The sequence below is a fragment of the Myiozetetes cayanensis genome, unplaced genomic scaffold (assembly GCF_022539395.1).
Source record: "Myiozetetes cayanensis isolate MyiCay16 unplaced genomic scaffold, myiCay2020 scf12, whole genome shotgun sequence".
NCBI classification, from domain to species: domain Eukaryota; kingdom Metazoa; phylum Chordata; class Aves; order Passeriformes; family Tyrannidae; genus Myiozetetes; species Myiozetetes cayanensis.
This window is the reverse complement of record NW_026086826.1, coordinates 8,636,039-8,660,311: the sequence shown is the minus strand read 5'-3', so window position 1 is coordinate 8,660,311 and position 24,273 is coordinate 8,636,039. Positions and strand designations below refer to the sequence as shown.

At 45.2% G+C, this 24,273-nt stretch overlaps 1 protein-coding gene across 2 annotated transcripts in view; it reads left to right on the top strand.

Moving 5' to 3' along the window:
* Positions 1 to 718: 718 nt before the first annotated feature.
* LRP8 (LDL receptor related protein 8) overlaps positions 719 to 24,273 on the top strand; it is a 171,432-nt gene continuing 147,877 nt past the window's right edge. For both annotated transcript variants that reach the window (XM_050306838.1, XM_050306836.1), the window contains exons 1-2: positions 719 to 864; positions 1,705 to 1,824. In XM_050306838.1, the coding sequence (XP_050162795.1) occupies positions 795 to 864; positions 1,705 to 1,824 (190 nt within the window). In that variant the 5' untranslated portion in view covers positions 719 to 794. The remainder of the gene's footprint in view (positions 865 to 1,704; positions 1,825 to 24,273) is intronic.

Here is a 24,273-nt window from a genome sequence, read left to right as displayed (position 1 = left end):
AAAAAAACTTTTCATAACACGATTACTGAAATACTATTAATCCTGACTGTGTGAACAAGGCTGCAGTGTTAATTAAAGACGGTGAACTGCTTTCTCAACAGCACTGTGCAAGTGGAGTGATAAACACGGCCCCTGACAGCTTGTAAAACATTGGTAGTTACTGATCAGCCGCAGGTGCTTAGGCAGTATAAAAGGTGAGCGGTTCCTGCGAAGGGAGGTGCCCACCTTTAGCACACTTCATTCTTGTTTCACTCATTTTAATACAATTAAGCGGAGATGACCACATCAGTGTGGCCATAATGAAATCCCTCAGTGGGAGATCTGAAGTAATGAGGAGAGCGCGCAATTTGTGACTCGAGGCCATTTAAAAGAGTCCGTGTGTTTAACTGGCTTAATAAAATCACAGTCATGAATGAGGCTGCCACTGTAACAGGGCCCACGGAGGGATGCTCACGACCCGCGGGCCGGACCCAGCGTGGTCCAGCCGTGCCTGTCCGTTCCCGCGGGAGCTCCGGGGTGACGCGCGCTGGGAACGCGAGCTGAGCGAGCCAAGTGTCCCGCAGGTGGCCCCGCGGGCGCGGTCCCTCGGGGGGCGGATGCTGTGCCGGGGGTGCCGGCGGGGGCCGGGCCGGGCGGAGCGGGCCCGCCCAGCGGGGCGCGTCACGGCGCGGCGGCGCGGCGGGGCGGGGGCGGCGCCGGCCGCAGTCGGCACGGGGCGGGCAGCGAGCGGCGCGCCGGCTGCGCGCAACCCGCACACGGCGCGCTGCCACCGAGCGAGGGAGGGAGCGAGCACCATGTGCCGGCCCGCGCTCGCCCGGCTGCTGCTCCTCCAGCTGCTGCTCGTCAAGCTGCACCTCGCCAAAGGTGGGTCCGGCGCGGCCCGGCCGCTCTCCCTCAGCGCCGGGGTGCCCGGCTTCGCCGGGGAGAGGGGCGAGCGTCCTGCGGGCGCGGGCACCGCGGGTGTGCGGCCGCCGGCACCCGCTCGCCGCGGTGCCCTGCGCGGGGTTTGGGACCTGCGGGGCCGGGCGCGCTCGGGGGTTGCGACCCGCGGGGGCCGGGCGCGCTTGTCAGCGGGCGAATGTGCAGCCCGACCGCTGGTGACAGAAGCTGCCACCTTTAATCCCTTTCAGAGGGGATTTGTGCCTCATCAGAGCAGCGCGGCAGCGAGTCCGCAAAGCAGATTTGCTGCGTTCCCCCCCGCCCTCAACTTGAGTTGGGTCAGGTCCCTTTTCCCGGAACGGCGCCGGTGCTTGTTTTACCCCCGCGTCCCCAGGTATCGGTGCATCTTGTCCCGGTAAGGGATGCGCAGGAAGTCCCAGCATCGCTGCGCTTTATAATTTTTCTTTGTCTGTTGTATTTCGCGTTTAACCATCTTCTGTTCCCAAGCTGCTTTTCCCTCCGCCTTTAAAACAATGCGGAGAAGCACGGGAATGGCCCTTTTCATCCCCGCACAAAGCAGCTTCGGGATCGCCGCCGTGCTCCCTCGGAGGCGCGTCTCCCTCAGCCCCTGCCCGAGCCGCTCTGCCCCCCGAGCCCAGCCCCGGCCCCCGCCCTGGGCCGGCGGCGGCTCCCGCCTCCCTGCCCAGGCTGAGCGCGGCCGGGGCCGGCGGGTCCGGGATGCTCCCGGGATACACCCGGGATGCCCCCGCCGCCCGGCCGTGGGAGCGCGCCCCGCTGACCCAGGCGCGGCCCCTTGTCTCGTAGGCGCCGTCAAGGAGTGCGAGGAGGACCAGTTCCAGTGCCGGAACGAGCGGTGCATCCCCGCCATCTGGAAATGCGACGAGGACGACGACTGCTCGGACAACAGCGACGAGGCGGATTGCCGTGAGTGTCCGTGCCCTGCGCGGCGGGGCGGGAGGCCGGGAAGGGCGCGATTCCCAGCGCTTCCCAGCTGCGCTGCGCCTCTTTTTATGAATGAATGAATGAAGTCGCGCCGTGCCCGGCTCCGGCGCCGATTGGCTGCCGGGAGCAGCAGATCCGTGACGCGCCGCGGGGCAGCGGCTCCTTCGCTGCCGGCCCGGCCCGGCCGGGACACCCCAGTGCGAGCGGCAGCGGCTACGATCACCTGGCAGCTCCCTGCCCTCGCCCTGCTGGACCCCTCGCCTCCAGCAACGTCCCTGCTCAGAGCGTCTACAGCGAAGTTTGTGTCCTCGGGGAGCTGGGAGAGATGTTTAACCCCCTGGGAGACCGCGCTCAGGGCTAGGGCTGGGTGCTCATGTGAAACGCTGCTTACTCATAGGCATCCTACAAGATATGGAGTTGGTGTGTTTGTGTTTAAATATGTTCGCAGTCGTGGTGAGAAGGGAGATGAACAAGTAACGCTACTTGGCTTGGCAGTGTCAGCCACGTAACACTGATTCCCTGACAGTGTAAGGGAAGAGAGAGCAAAATCTATACTTTCAATCCTGATAAGGTGGCACTCTTGCCTTCTCCTGTGGTGTGGCTCAGGTGTGTGTGAGTGGAAGCCTGTAAACTTTGGGTAGTTAGTAGGGTTGTGCTGTTATTACCTGACTTAGTTTGCTTACAGCTTCTGACAGCCTAGGAGAATTTGGCTCAACCGTGGAGTGTAAGAAGCATCTGTAAAAGAAATTACGGAGCCTAAGTCTTGAAGAGAAGTATCTTTAATTTGGAGTTTTAAGTTTAAGCAAATATTGTAGCAAGTACCACATCTCATGAATTATCTCTGTAGGATAATAGATGCTGAATGTGCATCAGGTTAAACAAACTCTTCCAAGTTCATAGACCCAGTGAATGTATTTTTCTGTATGTGACTGTACTGCTAACAGCTTCACCTGTAAATCTGTGTCAGGGGATATTCAGAGGTGAAGTCTAAGTAGATTAAGGAGAGCAGGGATTCTCAAACTCTTGTTTGCAGAGAACATCTTGTTACAGTGTAAAACATAACATTTATTTCTGGTGCCTTTGTATTTAGAGAACTTGATAGGCTTTATATATGCTTAAGTTTATGACCTGGGGAGTTAGCAGCATTAGTTAATTGAGATATAGAAAGGTTTTTACAGGAATTATAATGACAGTATTTTGAGGCAACTTAGATTTGGAATGTTTCAAGTTACAAAGACCCAGGAAAGCCAAGGCTGACTAAGAACCAGCTGGGACTCGTGTAGTCATAACTGGGCATGCTTTCTCACAAGTGTACGTGTTTCCAGAGGGAGACACTGCTCTGTGGAAGCACTGGGAATTTCTGAGCAGGTCGATAGTGGTATCCTTGAAGTCTTCAATTTAAAACCTCTGCGTCCTGTTGTACAAAGGCTTGGTGAGCTGCAGGTGGCCTGTGGGCTGTGCTTTGGGAACTGCTTCTCAGAGGTTGGGATTGGGACTGGAGGAGCTTCTTGAACAGATTCTGCACCTCACACTCCTCATTGAAGAGCAGGTTTGTGGCCTCAGCTCCTGGCCCTGCACGAGTGGGTCAGTACCTGGGCTGCTTTATCTTTTCCTTCTCATCAGCCCTTTAACCATTGTGTCAGAAGAGAGAGTGTGGAACAATGCCCCGTTGAACATCAGCTCTGTATGAATTGTGCTGGGTTACAATGGTTAGATAATTGCATCTGATTTAGTTTTATTTCAGAGGGGTTTTACAGTAGTTCGGGTTGGGAAAAATACGATGGCTAGATTGTGGTAGAATGGTGACTTTAGAGATGCTAGGAAAAAGAATTTGGATGTGGATATATCAGGAAGAGTTCTTCACTTTAATCTGAATTTGACATTTATTATTGATTGGGGATCATACTACAAAATTTACTAACGAGCTGTTAGTTTAGTTCATATATATTTATAGACTTTGCAGTTGCTTCTTCGAGCAGTCTGAAAGACAAAAATTGCATTTCTCACACACATTTTTCTCACTTATATTGTTCTGAACACTGTTTTGTTTTGAAAATGCATACTGCTTTTCAGCATATGGAATGCTTAGAGTTCTATTCACTGGGTGAAAGAGTATGTTCCATGTGTTTTTGCTTCTAGATATCACCTCTGTTATCAGTGCTGTAATAAACATATTTATTTCAAAACTATTTTATGAACATATGTGATGGAAGAAACTGTTCTGGAAAACTTGGCATCCTGGAGTGGTAATGGAGGGGGAAATGAATATGCAGGTAGCCTGCTGATAATGAGTACTGATAAGGACCCTGATAACCTCTGTAATTACTTGCTGATTCTTTTCCCCAGAGTTGAAAACGTATTTGTAATAGCTCGTGTCTGCTTGTCTGTATCCTCCCTTACTGAAGAGACACGATGGTCTGTCTGTGTGAACAATTGGTTTATGGAACCAATTCCTTGTGGTAGGCAGTGTATATACACTGGAAAATTTTGTAACCAAGGGTATCTTAAATAGTTCTCTGGAAGGAGATTTTTTGTTGGCAAGTCTCTGTGTGCTTCCTGCTAGAAACCATCTTTGTACAAGACTGAATTTTTGTTTGTTTGCTTTTATTTGTGTCCCCTGTTGTGTTGGGTGTCCCATGGCTGTCCCTGGTTTTCCTCCCATCCCTGAGATTTGCTGGTATAATGCTGGCTTTTTTAAGGGAGTTTTGGACTCCAGGGAGAACATCCTGGTAATCAAACTGTATCTTCTCCTGGAATTTGCTTTCCATTCAGTAATCCTTTTCTGATGTGGCTGGTAGTTCAAGTTATCTACCATAGGACTAATGTGTGAGTTAATGTGGCAAACATTGGAACTGAAACATGAAAATTAATGATTTCCACTCTTAGACACGGTCAGTACTGGTTTGTAAGGTGTGTTAAGTTTTTCCAGGACAGGGTTGGCTTTGTGGGCTGCCAGTGCCTGTGGCTGACTCACGCCCAGCCTCTCATCCACCAGCACCCCGAGTCCCTCTTGGCAGGGCTGCTCTTCATCCCTCCATCCCCAGCCTGGACTGAGCCCAGCAGTTGTCCCGACCCAGGTGAAGGAAACAGAGTAAATTGTTTAGGAAGATGCCTTTTTGCTGTCATGTTTTCAGAAAGTTGCAGCACTTTGAGGGAAAGAAAATAAGCGAGTAGAGATACTCCTTAAAATGTTCCTGTGCATCTGATGAAAGGAAACTAAACTCCCAAGAGGAAAATAGTGAAAGTTGCATTGTTTGGATGGCTGGGGAAATCAAGTCTTAAACTCTGGAATCAGAAAGCTTGGGTAGCTATTACAGAGTTTAAACCTGTTTTAAGACTATTTACTCTGCTCTTTGCAAAATGATTTGTTTGAACTCAATCCAGTGTAGGCCTGGGAAGACAAAAACCCGGTCACAACTTACTGCCACAGTGTGCACTCTGTGTGATCCACACAATGAGGACAGGGCTCTAGGGCAGCTCTGAACATGATTTTTTTAGATGCATTTTACTCTTTCCCTGTGATGCTTTTTCCTCTCAGGAAACTCTGGAAAGGGAAGACTGAATTTTATAACCTATTTCAGAGAACATTTGCAGATACACAGTCATTGAGACTTTTCCATTATGGTATAGCAGCATCTTGATAAAACATCAAAGCTATTTTTATAGTGAGAAAAATGTCCGTTTTCTGAGGCACAGTGCTCGGGATGAGATACTGGGGATGTGGGATGCTGACTCTTGTTCTGTGTCTCCCTCAGGAGAGGTGGAGGCTGCAGAGCCTCGTGGTCCCCATGCTGAGTGCCCAGGGTGCTGTGTGACACATCACCCAGAATGGAATATCCTAGAGAGCTGCTTCCGTGGGGGAGTGGCTCTGGGAGACTTTTTGCCCCATTTTGCAAGTTTCTTCTTGCTTGCCACTGCAGCCAGCGGAAAACAAGGAAGAACGTTCAAACTGCAGCCAGGCACAAAATATTTGACGCAAAATAGGAGCTCTTTGATAGTTGTGTTTGATAGGATTTTATTTTTCTGATGCAAGTAGGGTTCACATTATCTTAACCCAGACCAGAGTGTGGGTGAAAGAGACTGGAAGATCCCTACTTAAATATTTCACTGGTGATTAAACCTTAAATGTGGCAAGGAGTATAGTTGCAAAACAATCAGTAGATTTACCAGTTTCCTAAAATGAAACACAAGCTTCAGGCCCACTTCAGCTTTGTAATACCTGCCTGCAGGGGGACACAGCCAGATGCAGAATTACTACTTCTCCTTTAAAGCTCCGTTTCCCATCTTTGTGTTGGGATCCTCTCTGCAGTGGTGCTTTCTGGTGAGTACTGTTCATAGGAATATTTTATGCTGGACAGGACTGAGGTTGCCTCAGGTGTGAGATGCAGTCTGAAGGGAGTTCCTGTTTCCAAAACTGCTTCTGTGTGTACAGAGTTCAGGGTAAACGTGACATCGGCAAACTTCCCCCTAGCTCAGCCCTTCCCTGCCTCGTGGCCACAGTAGGTGACTGTGGAGCTGAGGACACTTCCCTTGCCGTCCAGAGGAGGGATTCCTGTGCTCCTGCTGGGTTTGAGCTGAGAGTCTGTAGAGAGTTTGACTCTGCTGCCTGTGTGAAAGCCCAGGAAGCAGCCTCGGTCCCTTTGCTTTTCAGCACACACTTCATTAGAGCTGGAATTTGGGAGCAAAATTACATCAAAAAGCCTAATTGAGAACTGAATTCTGGATCCTGTGAAGAGTTAACTGTGGCCTGGGTGGCTTTGAAATGACTGCAGGTTTTGGGCCGTGACACAGTGAGACAACAGGCAGTCACAACTGCAGCAGAATTCTGTAACTTTTTGTCTTCTGTTATCTGCTGCTTCAATTCTTCTTCATGAACAGTATCCTGCATGCTCAGTGATAGCTGCTTGCCACTCTGGAGATGCCTTGCACGTCACCATGTGGAGAATTCTTGGTTTCCTTGACATATGCATGGTCATATGCTCTTGATTTTGTCAGTGGTAGCGTAACTGCGTTCTGTGGCCAGCTTGCATGTTTATCCCAGAACTGAAGGCACTGGGAAGAGTGGTGCTGAGGGGCAGGGCTTGTTTGCTTGCCTGTGTACCTGTTGCCTGCCTGTCCTGGTCTGTGCTGTGTCCATGTCCAGCCTAGGCTTGAAACCAGTTTACTGATCTCTTGTGTTCCACGGTGAATGGTTTTATTCAGTTGTCTTCCTTTTTTCATTATATTCCGATTATCTGCTCTGAGAAAACTAACTTGCATGTTTTTGGGGTCTGGATTATCATCCCTGTAATTGCAACCTGCTGCAACCTTTACGTGGAAAATCAAGCTTTAAGTACATGTGAGAAACATGCCCTTTTCCATTTCCCCATTTCCTGGTGCATTTTCTTGAGGAGTTTAAGTTATGCAGTTTTATTTATTAAGCAGTCTATATGCAGATTGCTTTCCAGAAAGGGATGATTTTCTGTCACTCCTGCTCATGGTCTGGGAAAGAAAGAGAGAAGAATCTGGAACAGGACCACTGAAAAGATAGAAGAGAGGGCTGGAGTATGTGGGAGAGCCACTGGGAGCGTTATGGCCACAGAAGGAAGAGAACTTGGTTTTATGGAGTGCTGCTCTGCTACAGAAGGCAAGCACATGAGTTACTCTAGAAACAGCTACAGCAACAAGCTGGGATCTGAAAAGCTTTCCTGAGGTCAAGGAGAATGGAAAGACTGAAGGAAAGGAAATTATGAAAGTGCAGTCAAAACTGACAGTGACTTGGTTTTTTTTATCAGAACTGTCATTTCAGAGGATACAATTAATATTCTATATTTTGAGCCGAGGTAGGCAAGCTTCATCCAGAACATTTTAATGTATAAAGATGAAACAGAAGCTGTGGCTGCCCCATCCCTGGAAGTGTTGGATGGGACATCGAGCAATCTAGTCTAGTGGCAGGTGTCCCTGCCCATGGCAGGGAGTTGGAACGAGATGAGCTTTAAGGTCCCTTCCAACCCAAACTGTTCTGTGATTCTGTGAAAAGTCAAGGCAGACCAGTTCTCTTTTGCCTGCAGTGTTACAGATCCAAGATTAGCAACATTTGAGATCTGATTTCTTACTGGTTGATGTTAGAATGGAAGATACTTAATTTAATTTAATATTAATCAGAAAATATTTAAAAATTAATTCAAATGAACAAATTACAAGACCAGAGAAACCAAGTGTCTTGTGTTGGTGAACACATTTATCTGACACACCTAGACTAGGAGATTGCCAGTGCTAGAAATAATGAGTTTTCTTGACTCCATTGTTCACCTAAAGGACCATTAAACACTCTGTAATGCCTGAAAATGTCTGACTATTATTGATTCCTTCAGCTGTTTCTGATACAGCAGACACCCAGCTTTTGTTTCTGCTGGCTTTTTCAATGTCACCAGCTTTTTAAATTCACTGGCAAATCTACTGTGTCCTTGGTGTGCCTCAGAGACTGTGATGCTGTGTTAGGGATGCCTTTGTGGTGGACTTGATTTGGTGTGAAGTTCTCCTGGTCCTTCTGCTGATGACCTTTTCCTCCCTACAACTTCCCCATTTACCTGCAGCTTTTCCCTGGTCATTTCCAAGGTGTTCCCAAAGCGTGTTCCTGCTCGGCTCTGCTTTTCTGTGTCGTTACACGCCTTTTGAGATACTGTGAGATGTCAATTTTCCTTCCTTTGCTTTGCCCGGGAAAACAAATCAGTAAGCTGAGTTTGAGTGATGGGGATGGAGATTTGTGTTGCTGCTTGTTTTCTTATGCAGTAGCGTGTTTCTGGTGGAAAATGAGTGTGCCTGCTCTGGGGTGCTCTGCTCCCAGTGCAGACAGCTGGTGCCAGCCGAAGGGAAATCCTCACCATTTAGTGCTGCATGTGCGGGAAGTGTTGAAAAAGCTTGGTGTAGTTTTTCTAACTCTCTATTTCCTGTTAAAATTATTAATATTTAGATAGCCACGAGGGAGGGGAAAAGGGTAAAAGGCCCTGTGATAAAATTAATGCAGATTTTCTGCTCTGTGAAAAATTCTATCTGAAATACAAGTGATAAAAAACTGATTAGACTTGAAAAGTTATAATGATGCTGTAAGCTAGGTGAAAAATAAAACCAAACCCATCCAGACTGAAGTATTTTCAAAAGGCAGATTTAACCCAAGAGAAGCCAGAAGATTTTTAAAGCGAGGGTGTGAGCTCTGTCCCTGATGGTCTCTCAGGGTGAGCGATCGTGTTTCTTGCCATAATAATGATGCTGTGGTAGACAGTGCTTCTGTTCCTGGCAAGGACCATGGCTTTTCTTCCCAAGCTGAGGCAGATCTGGCAGCCCTGTGCCTTTCTCCTCATGAAGGGGTGAATAAATGGTGTTACAGCTCTTCTGTACCTGAGTGACTCATGGCTGTACAAGCAGCAGCAGAGCCAAGGAGAGAAATGAGGTCTCCTGCCTGCCAGTCCAGTGCTCTGTACACACAGCTGTACGAGTTACTGCAGAGGTACCTGGTGGACAAGTGCAAGTGTTTCAGTTTTTCCTCCAGATTTCCCATTTTTTTCAGTCTGAGCTAAGCCTGGCAGTCAGTCTAACCTCGCATTTAATGCCAAGAGCAAGTGTTAGAAAGTAGGAGGGAACAGGATTTATAGCTGGCTTAGAGCAATAGTAGCCTTTGGGCTGCAGCCATGTAAAGTGAGCCTTATTGCCAATTTTTTTTCTTAGATGTTCTCTTCCTGATACATCACTATTATTAAATGCATTATTAATATTTATTAAATGCTTTGGAGCATGTGTGGCACTGTACCAGGACCAGAGCAGTGAGGGACTCAGTTTCCATGGCAGCAGGAGCACAGTCCTGTACTTGCAGAACCAGAAGGGCTCTTTTTGGCAACTTCTCTCTATGCTGTGATTACTTTTCTTTTTAAAGATAGATCTATAATTTAAAATCTAATTCATTAGCGCTGCAGAATCTTGTCCATCCTGAGTGTGGATTTTGCCTCCTGTAAGTTTCTTTATCTTCTTTTTGAGTTCTAGCTTGTTTTCTATAGCTTCTGTGGTTATGATTTCGTTTGCTTGCAAAACACTGAAAGAGGTAAAAGAGTGTATTTAAAATCCATTGTAATAGATGGAAATTTTCTCTTGATTTTGGTTAAGTTTGAAATGTTACGTTGTTGTAGACTTCTCTCTCTTTCCAGGTAGCCTATAGCACAGATTCATCAATTAAAATAATTGTTGAAGAAACTACTTTGTACAACTGACAGTAAACTCTTAACTGCACTATTTCCCTCATTTAGAGAACTGCTCTGATTCCAGGTTTTAACTTCATATTTTATTTTAACTGGCCTTGTGTCATACTTTTTTCATACTTCCTTCCTAGAGATGTGTAGCATGATGTACATTGAGATGACATTTGGCTTCATTTCAAAGGGTGAATGAAACTTTCTTTTGGTCCCAAGTCTCTGTCTGCCCTGGGTTACCCAGTAGATCTTTTCTGTCCATCGTTGCTTTCCATGTATAAACTTAAGGTGATTAATTTCTTTGGTGGCTTTTCAGGCTTTTTTTATTTTTGTTGATCGAGATGAGTAAGGTTGTAGGCATCTTTCCAGATGTGTGGCATGGGTCTCCTACAATACCATCTGCTTGGTTTGCTGTCCTGGCAGTGATAGTATGTCAGTAAACTCTGCTGGATTTGCTGGACTTATTCCATCCAGATATGATGCTCCTTCCTGTGATCCAGGGAGAAGTTAAGAGCATAAAAATCAGCAATAGCAGGAGTAGTAAATATACTTGCACTGAGAACAAGAATTTCAGAGTAAACTTACAACTGTTCCTGCTCACCTCTCATCCTGAATCCTGTTTGCCTCTGTACAGCTACTCACAAACAGAGAAAATGGCCCAGTTCCTTTGATAACAAATGTTAGTGCTGACTGATGTAGGCCAAGAAATACACCTTCTGCCTCTGGAACTGAATGCTTCTGTTCTTGTTCCTGCAGTTGTGTTACACATTTGTCATCCCGTGCCTGCTTAGCAGTTTAGCTTTCTATGAAACTTCACCATACAAGTGGACTGAATGTTATCTCAGGGATGTGAAAACTGATGCTGAGGGAAGTTATCCTTTGCCCAAGGCTATAGAGTGATTCAGCAACTCACTGTGAACATCAGTGACTCATGAAGAACGTCCCCAGTTTGTTTTCTGGTCCATTATCACATTGTTTTACACAGATAATCGTGTTCCTTGGATTAAGTGACTGCTCAAGGGCTTAGCCTTTGCCTTTGTCATATACAGTTTGTAAAGTACTCAGGAAAATCCCAGTGTTGACATAACTCACTGTTTCAAAATGTTAGTGTTGGGTCAAGTGCAAGAAACACGTCAAATCCATCCCTTGTTGTATTTAGTATCAGAGACACACGACACACAGGTGTAATGGTTTACTTTTTTTGAGCATTCCAGCATATCCTGAAGAATAACAGACATCACTGCAGCCACCTCTTCAACTGGCCAAAAGTTCCTGTTTTGAGACCCACCTGACAGATTTTTTCATTGCTAAAGAGGCTCTTTCCATTCCGTGTGGGCCTCTCCAGACCCTCCTTTACCTCCGTGCCCACACCTTGCTGTTATCTGAGCTCTGTTAGAGTAACTTATCACCAGTGCACCTATTCCTCCATAAATTATTTGTGATGTGTGCTGGTCGGGAAAGAGCCAAGGGAACTGAGGAAGTTTAATTTGCTATTATGTGTTTTATTGCTGCCAGTCTTTTCCTTCTTCCTTTCCTGTAAAGCAATAAAGATACTGTTTAGATTGCACAACTCTGAAGGTTGTGTAAGTTGGGCTCGTTATACAGTTTAGAAGGGGTAACTAAACGGGCACTGTTCTTTAGCAGATGATAAATAGGGAGTTTCAAAGGGAAGCTCTGGAGCAGTCTCTGCCAGGGTCACACTGCTGTGTTGAAATTTCACGCTTTACTTCAAGGAATTGCTCTTTGCTGGGTGATTTCTGTTCTCCCTTTTCATGAGTTCTTTTAACACAGAAATTTGCCCTATTTTTTGTAAAATAATGTGTTATGTATGTTTGCCCAAGGAGCCAGTGCATGTTGATCCCTGAAGTTAAATAAGGATTAAGGAACTGTGTTGACAGGTGCTGAAAAGAATTGTATCTGTCCAGTTCTTGACTGGAGGGTTTCTGCTTGTGGCAGGGCGCTTCAAAGGCTGTGAGTGCAGAGCAAGAGAGACATCCTGGGGCCTGCAGTATAAATCCAGGCACCCCTTTCTAGAGGGAAATGATAAATAATGTACTTAATTCTTCTTCCTGGTTGTGGATGAGCATGTGCCTGAGCAACGTGGAGCCTTTCCCACGCTTGCACACAGCATCTCATTGCCTTGCTATTCCTTCAGGTCTTTCCTCCTGAGTTTGGCCATTAATTCTCATGGCCCTGTTTCACAGAGTGCCTGTCCTCCACAGCACTGCACAAAGCCTTTGTGAACACCTTCCCTTGCAAGGCTTGACTGGGAGCAGGAGGCATTTCTTCACATTTGATTATGCATGCAGTCATGTGGATGCTGCAAGCCTTATTTTGTGCTAATGCTTGTAGAAAGGAGTAATAGCTCCTGCACAAATGCTGTACTTCAGCTGGCAAGAAGATGCTAAGTTCGCCCTGCCCAGATCTATTTGCTTAATGTACAGTATTTTTAAATTTTGACACTGAAATCCAGGTTGAGGCTGCCAGGGTGGCAAGTGCTGGAGAGACCAGAGCTGACATGGAGCTTCACACCTGCCAGCTGTGGATTCCAGTTCAGGCCAGGTGGGCACCAAATTGTTGGGCATCCTGTGAACTGTGTTGACAAAGAATACGCCAGGGGAAGTGTGTTCACAGAACAAAAGCCATCACCTGTCACTGAGCAGTTCTGATCCTTCAGCTTTCAAGGGCAGGACTGAGATAGTCAGCACCATGGGAAATGCTGCATTCCTGCAGCAAGAGCAGGTTTGTGCTGGGGTTACAGGGGCTGCTTCCCTGGCAGCTTCATCCCTGCCCCCTCAGCACACTATTGGAGTGTTCCAAGAAAACCTTAAACCAGAGTATTCTTTCAGGAGACTGTTTTCCTTCCTTCCTTCTCCAGGCAAGCTGGGTGGCTGTCAGTGGGTTGTCCACAATAGTAAGGGTTGAGCAGTGATCTTTGTTACTTACAGGTTCCTTTTCTATGCTATGTTGCTCAGGCTTCGTTATCATATTGCAGGGTTAATTTTAGAATGCAAAGAAGATGCTTCTCTGGCAGTGAGAACCACAGAGGGGGAGGAAGGCAGACAAGTACAAGACCTAATTTGCCCCCTTCCCACAATATTTTTTTATTTCTTTCTGTGGAGGAGTGTGAGTTTGAATGTGGCATTAGAAACATATTCAGTGAGGGGTTTAGGGCAGAATCTTGCTGTGTTGTTTTTGAATAGAGTTTTTTCCCTGCTACTTGTTTTTACTGAAGTCATGTGGGATTAGGTTTTTTGAGGGGGAAAAAACAAACCTTATGAGGCTCTGAACAACGAACTGGAATTCCCTAAAGATTTTTTTTTTTTTTTTAAATTTATGGCCATTTTTGTGACTGTGGTACACCTGAAAGCTGATATCCCTTTTCCCTGGAGATGATTGGGGGTGAATTTCCTGTAGATGTAGATTTTTGGTGCATCAACTTGACCTTTAACATAGAAAAAGGGCATGTGTAAATGTCATTTTTCTACAGTGATCAGTTTGGATTATCTGCTGCTGTGTTGAGGGTTTTTTTCTCTGCTTTTATAATAGCAGAGATTTTTACAGCACTTTGACATGAAAGAATGATGGAGGCTTCACTCTTACATTGGGTAAATTCTTAGTAGATGGGAAAGAGATGACTCATATCTATGAGGGCTCTGTGTGTGTGAGAGAGAAAGAGTTATATTTCTTATTGGATATGAATTGAAAGATCGAGATCTCATTTCATTCTGAACTGTTAGAAATCAAAATATTAAACAATGAGTGTCTCAGGATTTGGGGGAGATATTTGCTGTGTGTTCTGTTCTAATTAATTGCAGCATTTGTTGGAGTTTTGTTATTACTTTAATCCATGGACAGCACCGTTCCCTGATGTTGAAAGTTGAAGAAAGAAAACGTCTTGTCTGGTGATGGCTCAGCTTGATGGTGCTGCTGCAGAAGTCTCTGAGGAAACGCTGATCTGTTATTTCAGATTGCTGACTGAAACTCGGCCCTGGAGCTCTGTAGCACAGGCCTGACCTTCTGCTGCTGTGGGCCCAGAAAGGCTGAAAGGAGATGGGTTGGTGTGGTCCAAGAGGTCCTACTGAGAGAAGAGCCCTGGCTGGGCTCCTGCAGAGGATACAAGGCCACCATCCCCCCTCCAGGCAGAGCTTCACCTTGGGAGATAAAACCCTGTGAAATAATGGAGAAGGGAGCAGTGTTGGCAGGGGAATATGATGGATAAAACATCAGTTTTAAGTGATATTTCAAGGGATCTTTTGTCCTCCACAGTTAAAAACAGTCACAGCTGACAATAAGAAACCTTTCAAAACTCAAAAATCAGTGGTTTCAGTCCTGTGTTGTTCACAAAAATGTTTTCTGCAGCAGTTTTCACTGCTTTTCTTTCAGCCTCCAGAAGTGCATGGAGTGTTATTGTGGACCTACAAAACAAGTTCTGGGCTCAGACCACGGTTTTGTTCCAAGTGAGGATTAACTCTGTAATTCTGTTTTGGAGATGAAAGTACAGTGTCATTCCATTCCTGATCTCATGCATCCCCCAGCTGCATTGTTGTGTGAGGACTTGCCATTGGCAAGCCATGAAAATAGAAACCATCCATATTTCATTGACTATTCGTTCAGGCTGTATCCAGTACTTCTTTTGCCTGTGTTTTCCAGTGTCCTGCTGGAGGGAAGATCAATCACAGGCATATTTTAGTCTGTGATATCCCTGGTTTTATAATGATCTTGCTTTCAATTTGGATATTGTAAAATTGCCCCCTTAGGCTGCTTTGTCTGCGTCTACAGCTCTGCTCTTTTGTGGAAGGGCCAAGCTCCCTCCAACAGATGGTGTGTTATTCTACAGCTAAAGCAGGTTCTGATGTGCTAAACTTCAGGTGTCTCTGCTTTTTGGAGCAAAAAGTGCGCTACAGATACAGTGTGCAAGTCTGAACCTTAACACAGGAGGGCTGGAAAAGCAGGAGGTTGATGTAATATTCTATTTTTATTGAGAGCCTGCTTGTGGCAGCAAAATCCTCAGTGTCCCTTTGACTTGCCAGTGCCTCTGGTGTTCACCCTGCACTGAACATCACAGCAGCTAAGGCTTCTCCAGGCTTGGCCCGCAGTTTGCAGTGTTATCTGTCACAGCAGGAACAGACCCAAGGGAAACGAGCAGTCTGTTCCTCAGTCCCTCAAAATGCTCCTCCTATGGCCTGGGCTGAGCATCTCCAGTTGAAACTCCTTGTTCTGCCTGACTGTTGTATCCCAGCCTGAATGTGGCTTGGAAAGCCCTAATTATTATTGCTTTAATCCCCTTGCTTATGAAAAAACTCGAAGTTCGTGTTCAGTTTTAGATATTGTGCAATATATTCAACTGTCAAAAAAAAAAAAAAAAGGCAAAACAAGAAAACCCCAGCCCTGAGCCATTTGGAGAGGCTGGTTTTTCCAGCTAAGCTGCAGGCTATTAGATTGCACAGCAGAACTCTTGGTGAGTTCAAAGTGAGTTTACTGTTGCTGTGTGGGTATTTAGTGAGTCAGGGTAAACCCCTTTAATTCTGTTACGTCAGTATTGCAACTTACATCCTGCTTTTTCAATACCTTTCCTCAGCTAATAATAATAGGATTTTCCTGTAAAATAAAGGTAGTAAAACACTTCCAGAGTATCAGATTTTTAGTTTGACTGCAGAAAATGGGCACAAGAATTACCAAATGTGAGTAGGCACTCTCCATCTCTATCTCTGATGGGCACTTGTTTTTAAGTGTATGAACTTGATGGATCTTTGTTTTGATGAGCTTTTACCAGGTTGGCCTATTGTTCCAGCAGCATTATGTCTGAGTAAATGAGTCACATAAACTACCTTTGAGTATTCCAGCATGCTGTCTCTCCTTCACATGAAAAGCAGGTAATTGTGCTTCAGTTCTGCCAAATCTATTCTGTTACAAAGTATTTCTAGGCAAGTGGCTACAGAGTAAATCTGTACTGCTCTGCCAGGATCCTTACTCATGAAGGCTTCACCCAGCCCCTCTGGGGACAGTGTTGAGGGGCTGCATTCTGGGGGAGTGGGCAGATAAAGGTCAGGCCTGCTGAAGGGTGATTTGGGTGCTTTGGACTGCGGTGTCTGCAGCTCTGCACTGGGAAGTTGCCTCTCTGTGCAGAGAGCTCATAGTGTGAGCTCACTTGATTGGAAGTCAAGGGGACCAAAAGAGAAATAAAATGTCACCAGGGCTGACAATCAAACTCCTGTGTAAGGTCTGGTGAGACAGCTGGAAACTCAGCTGTCCCTAAATTCGGTGGTTTTAATAAATGAAACTTGGTGAGAAAATACGCCCAGTGTGGAGAACCCACAAAGAGCAGAAAGAGGATGTGATGGGAAGGGCAGGCTGAGAGCTTGACAAAACATGTCCCTGTTGCGTCAGGCTCTGTGGCAGCCTCTGCCCTCCTCACCCAAAGAATCTGTGTAAACTGAACCTCAGGTGTCGTCAGAGGAAGTGCTTATCTGGGCATGAAGGGCTGCTCGTGCTCAGGCCTGCTGGTTCCAGAGCCTCAAATTGCTGGCAGTAATGGTGAGGGGGTGCTCTGCGTCACACAGACCTCACAGCTTCTTGGGGAGCAGGGAACTCCCTTCCAGCATCACATGATGGCAGTTTGATCCCAGCTGGAAAGGTGAGCGAGTGGCTTTCCCCATCTCAGGGCTGAGTCTGGTGGGGCAGTGGCACAGTTACTGGAACTTGCCAAGCAGCAGATGCACAACAGGAAAGCAGGAGACCTTTGCAGTGATTTATTGTTGCTATTTCCTGTGGAACTGGCTTTGCATACAGAAAACTACCACTGTCAGTGCAGAGAAGTGGAAGGGTGCAGCTGCATGTCAGTAGGTGCTTTTCTGCTGCAGTAAGTAGCAATAGGAAAATAAAAAATCTACCTTATCTGTAGTGGGGTGATAGGCCCTGACCAGGCCCCTCTTAGTGGGGCAGATAGGCCCCAAAGGTAATGTTAGGGTTATTCACTAAATGTCCCATTTTTTAAAAATGATAACAAGAAGTCTTATTGTAGCCATCAAGGGGGTATGCAATGAGAGCAGGGTACTCTATTAAAATGTGGGCTCTTTATTCAGGCAAGGGCAGAGACTTGGTGTAAAATGCCTGTTTTATTTTATATTGATGCCTTTCAACGTTTGCGCTGACAGGCTCCTTCAGCTCTCATTTTCCTGATGTACCCACTTGTGACACAGCTTGTCTTTATTTTTACAGACTAGTGCAGTAGATACATGGTCAAAAGAGGGGAGCAGGAGCTTGGTATTGCTGCTTAGTTAAATGGATGTGCTTGCAAACAAAATCAGCAAGTTGGCATTTGGTCAAGTGAAGCAGCTTTCAAGTTTAGAGGGACGGACTTCTGAATCCAGTAAGAATATTGAATGCAACCCAGATGGCTTCCTGGAGGGAAGTTTTGTGGCATCAATTAGCTTGTAGGTGATCATGCTTCCAGCCAACTGTGAGTTATCTGGCAGCTTGCCACTTGACTGCTAGTGAAAATTCAAGAGCAATGAGATGAAATAGAGTTCCTGAGAGACAAAGAGAAAGATGTCTTCACTTGAGAAAAGATGTTTGTGTTTCTTAAATGATTTAAGCTGTCTGCTTTTGTACAGCCACATAGCTCAGCCTAATTTATATACATTTCTTTGTCACATTTGTATATTTGAACCCATTTAAAACTCCTCTCAAATTTCACATGTAATTCATTCTCAGGAAGGAATCTGCAAATAAAGGGCCACCAATAGCTGGACCAGTGCCCACCAGTGCCCTTGTAGCTGTTGGAAGGTGAGCTTAATTTAACATTTCCTTCTGGAAATAACATTCTTACCTAGATTTTAGGACTTGTGTGTTTCTGCTGCAGATTAAGACTAAATGAAGTTGTTGCGCTCTGGACTCAAAAGCTGCTGCCAAATCCCTGGAAAACGGGGATTGTAGTAGATTGTAGTACCACAGTTTGAGATCATCCCACTGAGAACTGAGTCTAAAGTGTGGTAAGAATAAACACCCATGTGGAACAGATGTGAGGATGTGACTTCTCTGGTTTTAGAATGAACTGGGATCAGTTTTTACTGACAGTTTGTGCATCAGCTAACAGAACTATTTCTGCATGGCTTTTCTTTTCTTAAAAAAGTTCCTTTTAAAGAGACTTTAAATCATCTCCATGTCTCAGGTGCTAACATTTCAGATGGCTTTTGCATCTGTGCAATGAGGGATAATTAGGTTTGTAGAGCAGATGTTCTGGAAGCTGCACTGCAGCATACCTGGCTGTTTCTGGCTACAGAGATTGACTCCTGGGTGCACTTGTTTTCTTTTTATGTAGGAGAATGGCAAATTCCCAAACAGTCTTCTGTATCCAGTAAGGACTTCCAAGATCTCATACCAGATTTAAGCAGTAAATGCTTCACTAAGAGCTTTAGAAATGAACAGTTTTGCTTTCAAGAATTTATTTCAGCTGCTTAGTAGCGAGTTTTTACTCTGCACCGAAACATGTTGTGGCTTTTGCAAAGTGAGCAGAAGTGTTTGCAAAGAAGTAATGATGTGAGATCTTCCACTCTGTTCTCCTGAGGCATAACAATTTTGGGAAAAAAAAAAACAAAAAAAAACAAAAAAAACATGGAAAACCGAATGATACCGTTATCCCAGAATTGCATTTTGTTGTGAACCACCTCGTGCTGTGCTTCTTACTGGGGGGAGAAAAGGGATTTTGTAAATAGCCAGATAGGAACAAGGCTATGAGCTGGGAATATGGATGTAGGCTAAGAGTGACCTAGGACTGGCTTCATGAAATACAGAATGTTCTTTGTGGCACTTTTTGGAGATGTGTTTTTGCTCAGTTTTATCACATCACACAAGGTTGTCTGCTTCTCCCAGTGTAGCTGTTATGAAAATGCTTTTGAAAAGCATCACATGTAAAAAGCTATAAAATGGAGGTCACCTTTTTTATCCAGAAGTTACATCTGATCTTTCAATGAACAGACAATATCACATGCAGGTGTGCTCTCTCTCATCATTTTGTCAGGTGTGCCTGTTCTTCCCAGACAAGAGCTTAGGGAGCTGATCTTCTGCCTTTCAAAGGCTGTCCATTGGCCTTCATTCCAGAGGACTCAGGGCTCTTCCCAAGAGGATTTTGCTGGGTCGTTCCACCTACCATTACTCCTGTACAGCACACAGGTTTGTTTTTACAGCTTCAAAAAGCTCTGGTGTGAGAAACAACAACAGCTTCAAGGAAGGACCTGGAGACAGTGCTAGAAAATAAAAGCTTTCAAAGCTTCCCAGGAGTGCATGTATGTGGAAAAATACTGCACACTCAGAGTGATACAGTGGGAGGGTTTTTTGGGGTATTCTGCTGAGGATCAGAAGTGGGCACTGGTTTTATATTTCTCTTACTGATGCTGAGTTAGGTCAGTGATGTTCCAGTTCGGAGCAAACTCATCTCCAGTTTGAAGTCAATGCCAGGGATTTCCTCAATCTAATTCTTGTGTTTCTGAGTGACTTCTGAAGGAAGAAGCCTGGGCATACATTCCTAGGGATTTTACAAGTAAAGTCAAAGCATAATGTTATTTTTAGATCTTATTTTTTAAAATGCTTGCTGAAAGAGCTTTCTCTCTCTGCTTTGCATAAGAATGAACCTGGCAATCAGATCCTTATGTAAATAAAACCCGAAGCTCATTCAATCAATATTTTGTTCCTTTCCTGGCACGTACAGAATAAAATCACAGAAGAGCTGGTTAATTTTCACAATTAATGCTGATGTTGCAACAACAGTCACGATTTTAAGAGTCACCTGGAATCTAAGTCGCTGCAAAGTTCTGGTCAGAACTTTTTCCTTTCTCCAGAGGTCACATTGTCATGGCACTCTTCTGCTCTGAGGATTTTATTTTTCATATCATTTTGGCAGAATCACGTTTGAGAGCTAAATGTTTCTCCTCTTTAAATATCCCGATAATTAGGGAGACATCCTGACAACTGAGTCACGTGAGTGACTTTTCTCATCTTCGGTACAGGATGAATCCTCCTTGTGCCTGATGCACAGGAAGGTTCAATTCCTTCCTCTCAATTACTTCCAGTAGTTTCTGAGTTATCTCTCAGCTATGAGAGAGAGGGGAAGCAAATAAATATGGCAGAGGGCTGCTATGAATATACAACTCCTGTTGCTGGCAAAGTTCAAAGTCTGCTTCAATTTCCACTTGATTCTTTCCAAAGAATCCCTCCAAAATGTTCTAGTGTCTTGTCAGGGCTCCAAGGATACTGGATGAACTGTCAAAACCCAAAGTGCTCCAGACCCTCCTGTATGCAGCAGCAGCTGCTGCAAGGAGGAGTGGGAACAGCTCTCTGTTCCTCCTGCAAGCAACAGCAGGAACATCTTGTAAGGGGCACTGTAATATTTTAGTGCCTGCTGGGACAGTTTATTTTCTTTTTATCTCTGAGGTAGAAAAGTCTCAGAGCTGTAAGGCAGTTAAAATTGGGAAACCCAGCTGCTGATCATCAGCACCGAGAGCTGAACTCTGAAATCTGCTGCAGCTAAAGGTGTCCAAGGCTAACACGCTGATTCTGCATTGGGGTGTCTCCAGGTCGTTAATCTTCAGAGAAGGCAAGACCTTGATTTAACCTCTGGGCCCTCTACAGAGTCTGTGTTACTGGTCAGTATAAGAAGTCCAATGTAATCCTCAGTCAGGATTTTAGCTTGTGTGGCTTTTCCATTTTGAAGTTCGCTCTGCTGCTCCTCAGGGATCATCTGCTGTGGGTTTATGCAGGAGCTGTGAGGACAAGTAGTTTTTCCATTAACATGTGACAAATGCTGGTGCTCTTCTCCCAGCCAACGTTTTTGGCATGGTACTGCATTCCTGTCAAGTCATTGCTCTTAGGCTCATGACTTCCCTAAACTCATGGGACATTTTAAATTCAGTTATCAGCATGGTCGATACTACTTGGTGGTTTTGTTGAATATCTGATACAAATTTTTTTTAAATGCTTTTCATATTTTGTAGGAATGTCATAAGGAGGGCTCGCCTCTTACCCTCTGGTCTAGTGGTGACTCAGCAGCCCAGCAGCTCACACACCTTCCTGGAACCCAGGCCAAGCAGCCCAGGCTGAGTGGGCTGATAGTCCCAGGCTTAGACCAGAAAATAATGTGTGGCCTGAAGAAGGACATCTGTGCTCCTGTTCCCTGCTCAGTTCTTGTATTTAGGGTTGTCTGGCCATCTTTGCCTTTCCATTTGCAAACAGAGTGGTGACAAAATCTTCTCTATGGGCTTGTTTTGGCAACATCAAAACCAGAGGGAAAATGTGGTTTGTTTTCTTGCCTCTAAGATCTTCCTGCAGAAAGGGTGCAGGCAGGGAGGCAGAACTTGGGAAATAAAGAGCTGTTGGTTAAGTTTAGTCTGACCACTTCCGTGCTAAGTAGGAGTGATAGTTTTTGGTCACTGCTTACACTGACTGGAGATAAAGCAGTTTTATGTGTGAAATATTTCCTGGGAGTTACCAAACTAGAGCTATCCAGCTCTCCCTTTTGGGTGCTTTATGAAGTCTTCAGTTGGATCCCCATCTTTTTAGTCCAAGTCACCACAGCAAGGTTTTAGGATTTCTAATGTCTTTTCCATTTGACTTTAGTATTTTGCAATCAGTTATACAGACCTTTGGTCTGGTGCCTCATCTGATTACCTCATGTTCAGTACTTCTCTGAGATGAGTGCTTGAAAAGCACAACCAATCCATGTTACTAATTGTGACTAATGAGTATGTTTTGAAGCATTCTCACAACAAATCCAAACCCAGCCTAACAGTGCTTCAGGTTACTGCCTGAAGCTATAGATATGTCAGTGCATCCTGACCACCACCAAACAGGACCTGTGCACAGAATTTGCTTTCCTTCAGTGAGGATGCTAATTCAGAGCTCTTTCACACAAGCTGCCATCTTCTGAATCTTTAAATAAAGTTCCTATAAACATGATAAAACTTTGAGACCGACACTTTGTTTTCAGACTTGATTGAAATTAATCAGCTGGTTTGATTAGTAGATATTAACAGGAGGTATGATGACAGAATCATTGTGTCTTTAACATACCAGTCTACAAACAGAGTTGACTTAACTGGGGTTCCAAAGGAGTTCCAGCTCTGTCCTGGGTAAGTTACAGATACATGACAGACATCTAGTGCTGAGTTCCACACAGGGAACAGAGGGGCCATTGGCTGATCCTGTGAATGCCACACAGGAAAGATACTTCCAAAATACAAGACCTAACAGTGCTCATGGCTCCAGAATAATGACAAGTTGGACCTGCTTCATAGTTGCAGCTGGTTGCACTCTGCAGAGCGGGAAGCAATGCAGAAATCCCCAGGAATACCTGTGAAGCTGGTACATTGCCAGTGGGAGCAGATTTATTGCTTTATTATGGAACAGTAGATGGGTAAGTGCTGGGCTTAAGGTCACTGTAAGAAATGCAGTTTATAATTAGGGGAAGGTGATCAGGTTTTGGCATGGAATATTAATTGGTTTACATGGTGCTGCACCTATCCCTTCATCTTTCTGTAAACCACAGACATTTTTCTTCCTCTAATTTGGTTTCACGTGTTATCTTCATAATAGATATTTTTGATGCACATTTGGATGAAATTTTGCTTATTCCTGAAGTGCAGTTGTCCCATGTTGGCTCAAGGGACATTTGTCAGACTGCTGTGAGCTGATCCAAATTTGACTTTAAGTTAGTCAAATAAATGTTCCTCAATCCTGGAATATTTGCCTTGAGGCTCAGACTGCAGGAGCCTTTTCATCTCTGGGAATCTGAAGGATGAGTCTGTGTTTCCAGCAGTAAAAGCAGTTCAGGTGTGTGGTGTTGGGATACTTGGATTCTGTGATATGGATGAGTTAGGAATACCTACTCAGCAAGGCAAAGGGGAGAAAATGCAAGGAGGGCAGAACTCCAGCAAGCTCAGAAAACAGGCTTGCATGGGACTGATGTCACTGCTGCAGGACAAAAAGCAGTGAGAACATACAAGACCAGTCTGAAAATCCAGAAAATCTAGTTGTGTTTGAATCTGTGAGGGAGGCCCTGGCAGTTAAAGGCAGTGGGCCCTAATTTGGTTCTGCGGAAAGGCCAGATTGGTGGCATTGTTGGGTAGCTCAGGTCTGGGCTGTGCCTACCTGTGCCAGGCTCCATCAAAGGGGGATTTTCTGGTGTCTGTCAGTGCTGAAAAGTGTTCATTAAAGGAGATGGTGCTGGTGTCAGACGTCCACATGCAGGGTTGTCACAGTCTGGTTATTCTGTAAAGATTAGTTCTTTTATTGACTTTTTGCTGAAGATTGGCATGCATTTCCTGAGGAAAATCTGGACACCCTGCCCTAAAAATAGCTGAAGACAACTGGCTTCTGAGGAGTTTGCAGTCAGTCTGTGGCCTTACAGGAAACAAATCTGTTCATGAGCTTCTGGTGAGCAAATCCAATATGTGACTCTGTCCAGTCTTTTACATGTTCTCTTAGCCCTAAGCCTCAACTTGTTAAAAAAATCCCCCCCCAAGTGCAACCTTTCTGATAAATTTAGGTAAGATTTTGGAAAAGGTCAGTGTGGCACTGTACCCTTGTGCTGGATGTGGCTGCTCCAGGTCCAGAGCCAGATTGGGATTTAAGATATGTAACCTACACTAGTCCATGGCTTGGTCTGAGCTATCAAGTTGAAGCTCTGCTGGGCTGGGCTGTGTTCACAAAATTGTGATGTGTCCATGTAATCAATGAGTAAAATCAACAGGGCTCGGCGTGTGTACACAAGTGGAGAGGATGGATGGGTGTTTAACTCACTGTCCTGGCACAGGTCTGCAGACCAGGCAAAGGTGGTGTCAGTGTGTACAGTGAGACACAGAGGTGTGAATTGTTTGCTGTGTCTGTATCTACCGGCTTTTGGGAGAAATGTGACTCCACCCACTGCTTCTCCGAAATTGGTCTGTCCTTGGCTTCAGCTGCATTTTTATGTGACATTGGACAAATGGCTTAACCTCTCTGGGCATTGTTGCTTAAAATGGAAATGTCAATATTCTTGCCAACTGTTGTGAGCTATCGCTGGATTAATGGATAAAAATTGCTGTATAAAGGGTAAGCACCATGTATGATGTATTTTATCTTGTTTACTTGGAAAGTACTTGGGCTACCTTGAAGTGTCACAACTGCCAAAAGTGTGCAAGGGAACCAAGGGAGCCTATCATGTTTGCCTGAGCCAAGA